Raw genomic sequence first — 4,117 nt, forward strand, 5'->3', positions numbered from 1 at the left:
TTTTTATATCAGCACTTGCTTCCGCTAACAAGTACACTGAACTTATGATTCATTATTTGAAAGCTCATTTAACAATTGTGTAATTCTAAATAAACAAGAAACCATAGTTTGAATAATATGTGAACGTTTAACCCTTATTTCTAATCATGTGCATGTTTTCTGCAGTTATATCTGTGCATAGTACAGTTAAATACATTAAATGAGTTGTGTTAAAAAAAGTGAAGATTCACTGTCAAAGATGCATTATCTCAATAATTAGCATTTACTTCACTTAATGAGATATCCCACACACACAGTTACCAGAAAAAGTGCTGTGACAGTTTGACAGTGGTGCAAAAGCAAAGTTTAAACAACATGTTTAGATGTACTGCATTTTTGTGTTACGACCGTTGCTACAGTGGTACATTTCATCATCTGATTGCACTGTTGTATCATGAATACATCCTAAATTGCAATTTGGCTACTACTGCAAACCTCTGTTAGAAAATCCATTGAAGAACCTAGAAATAAATAGGGCCTTTTGGATAAGTTTAGCTGAAAAGTATTCAAATTGTTCTTTTGTTTTAAAACAACAGCTTAATCAACATCTGGAATGACCTTTGGGTGTGTATTATAACATACGCTTTTCAATCTTTGCACCTAACTTAAGTTAACTGTTAACTGACAAGGGCAAAACACAGACTGCACCATGAGTTTTGATATCTGGGGAGCTGGAATCTCTTAAAATTGACGTATTGCACAGCAGCTGGTCTGCACCGCTCGTGGGATCCATAGTCTGACACACATCTGTGCCATTCTATATGACAGACAACAACTGGGTACCAGTCTTATTACAGTGGCCTTAAATTACATTAGAGCACACCACGCTGGGGAGGGATTGAGGGTGCTATTCTGGTAGAGGCAACAAGAGGCCTCTAAGGTAGTTAGACCTGTAGTGGAGTATACCACTGTTCAAAGATCCACCACTCTAAACCTGTATTCTAGTGGGTATAACAGCCTTTAGAAGACAAACAATTGCAAGTGAAGATGTCATTTGCCAACACTTCTCACCTGAACAAGGAGCTCATATTTATTGTTTTTTTGTATGACCACAGACATCAAAGATGCATATGATGTTGTTATGTTTCTAGCCTTATTGCAGCTGGGTGAAAAGTGGCGTTAAAGACATCAGACATCATCTGGTGACCAAAACATTAGCTAAAAACTGAATCTAAGCAGCACTCCGACCTACCATCTATTCTTATATCCCCATGACATCTTCTCTTACAAGAGGGAATTATATCCCATTACAAGGCCAGTGTAGCCTGTGGCTTGATTGCAAGGGGAAATGGAGGAAGGAAAGGAACGATGGATTGATGGATTGATGGATGGAAGGATCAAGTGATGGATGGACAGATGGAGAAGCGGAGACTGAGCTCCATATTTAAGTCCATATTATACTGACCAAAACATACTGTCCTCACGTGGAGCCTACAGTTTTGATTGAGCTGGGCCAACCCAACACTTGTACCTGTACATGGATGCTTTCATGTCAAAGTCATTTGTCACTCACCCTTTTTTGACTGCCTTGTTTTTACTCTTGTCCTTCTCTCTGACTTTGTCTCTGTCTCTTCCCCTGTCCCTCTCCTTCTCCCTCTCCCGGTCGCGGCCCTTGCGGCGGCTTCGGTGCCGCTCTCTGCTGTGGCTGCGGCTCCTGCGGCGGCTGCGGCTCCTTTTGTGGCTTTGGGTCCCTCGCCGGCTGCGGCTGCCGCTCTTACTGCGAGACCGCCGGTGTCGAGAATGAGACCTGGAAGAGATAAAAGACAATAAATGGTTCAAAGCTGTTTAACCACCACCAATACTAAAAAACTAATGTTTTTGACTTCTCTTTTTTCCCTCAATGAATAAGAAGTGAGATGCTGGTAGTTTTTTCTCCACAAATGCGTCTTCAGAGACATTTGCAGTGTTAAAAATCGCAAACCTGTCCCTAAGTCTTGATTATTAAGTTATATCCACTTTTTTCCTTGTCTACTCCTACTTCAGTTAATTATTGCCTGTATTTCACAGAATGCCTGTGTTTTTTGCTTTTAACATTTGTGGATATTTGTTCAACAGACAATGTTACAAGACTTATATCTACTGCAATGACACCCAACCCAATATGAGACCAACTTTTTGGAGGTGGTGACTTTACTTTAACACATAGAAACATGTTGACGTTCACATCGATTAACAGAACTTACAATAAAACTCACTAGGACAACATTTTGGACAAATTCCTCCTTGAGACACACACACACACACACACAAGAAATGGAGCCAATTAGAGGCGGGCTCAGAGGAAGGCCTGTCCTCGGTATTGATCCTGACACTGGCCCTCTGGTCTCAAATAGATTAACAGCTGGAGATTTACTTTGTTAGTTATGACACACACACACACACACACACACACACACACACACACAGAATTGACAGAGTAACTCATGCCTCAATATGGTGTCATACACACAGGGAGACAAAATTACCACAACATTATTTATGTGTCAATTCTTAAATTAACACACACAAAGTCCTACATATTCTGCTGTGTGTTTGTGTGTGTGTGTGTGTGTGTGTGTGTGTGTGTGTGTGTGTGTGCGTGCGCGGGCGTGCAGGCGTGTGTGTGTGTGTGTGAAGGACCATGATTTGAAACCCCAGTAGAAATCGGCAGCTGAGATGCCGTTATTTTCCATCATCTATCATTTTATTGATTTGTCTATAAAAACAGTCAAACCTGCTGTCCACGAGCTTTATTGCTTTCCCCCCTTTATTAGTTTGCAGTTTGGGACATCCAGAGCTGTCTCTCTCCCGACAGAAAACTAATCATTTTCTTCAGACGCCTGTCACCCTCCTAACAGACAACACTCTGACAACTGTTGCAATCAATTAGGCCGAGCCGATCCTGATCACTGGAGAGTAGCTGCGCTAGTTCAAGGTCTTGAAAAAAGATCCTCTTTGGAAAAAGAAATTTATATTTTAAGTTCTTTTTTTTTTTAAACGCAGAGGTTTTACACCTAGTTTTTAAGCAAAGGTCAAACAATGACCAATCTCATTAAAACATCACCATATGTTAAGCACATACTATGATAACAGTAAAACAAGAAACTCAGAAAGTTCAGTTTCACGTTTACAATCAATGCTATAACTTGAGATGATTTTCATTACTGATTAATCTGCAGATTTTCACAGTTAATCATTCAACAAAAGTGCAGAAAATAGAGAGTTGTCTTCAATTGTCTTCTTTTGTCCAAACCCAAAATAAAATCAAAGGTCACATTTTTACATTTAATAAAGTCAAACATTGAGCTGCAACTATAAATAGTATTTTTCGTTATCTTCAAACTGTCAGAAAATGGTGAAATACTATTGCTTGAAACACTGGTGAAATAGTTAAACTCAAAATAGTTAAATGATCATCAAAATACTTGCCAATTAATTTTCTGTCAAACTACTAATCACCTAATAGTTGCAGCTCTAGTCAAAATCTGAACATTTTTGCTTTTAAAAAATGATATAATTGACTAATCAATTATCAAAATAGCTGCAGAGTCAGATTAATTGATTAATTAACTAATCACTTCAGCTCTAGTAACAATAATACTGCCGTATTTGTGCAGCACTATTCTTTTTCTCCTGCATGTATAACTTTGCCCCACATCAAAGCAAGTCTCATCGCATTCTGCAGAACAGATACTAAAACAGACACCCCGGAGTTATGATCACAAATAATTATTATGAAACACCTGATTGAGAGGCAGAGGTGAACGCAGTCATCAGTCACAGGACATTTGATTTAGCATGTCTGATACAGTGTTTGTTGGAGCTACTATTAGGCTTTTCAGAGATTCACAGCTAATGGGGGAAAAAAGCAAAAGAAAAACATTGGCATTTTTTGGGGTTGGAGTCTCCAGGCGAGATAATCCATCATTGGCCCAAACAGACCTTGAAATGAGCAAATCTATGTGTTGACAATGCCTGCGTATGTTTGTAATCAACAGTACATGAGGGGAAATACAACAGAGTTGCGGTGTTCCAAACCAAAGTCTTATATTTACAGCCAAGCAAAGTGTGGCCAGAAGCAGCAGATGCATCTCTCTCT

General features: G+C 39.3%; 1 protein-coding gene across 1 annotated transcript in view; it reads right to left on the reverse strand.

The window, feature by feature from the left end:
- Positions 1-4,117, reverse strand: part of rsrc1 (arginine/serine-rich coiled-coil 1) — a 117,301-nt gene that overhangs the window by 94,282 nt on the left and 18,902 nt on the right. Inside the window, 1 exon segment of the mRNA XM_032508917.1 lies at positions 1,553-1,786. Within this exon segment, the coding sequence (XP_032364808.1) occupies positions 1,553-1,786 (234 nt within the window).

Source organism: Etheostoma spectabile, chromosome 3 (assembly GCF_008692095.1).
Source record: "Etheostoma spectabile isolate EspeVRDwgs_2016 chromosome 3, UIUC_Espe_1.0, whole genome shotgun sequence".
Classification (NCBI taxonomy): Eukaryota; Metazoa; Chordata; class Actinopteri; order Perciformes; family Percidae; genus Etheostoma; species Etheostoma spectabile.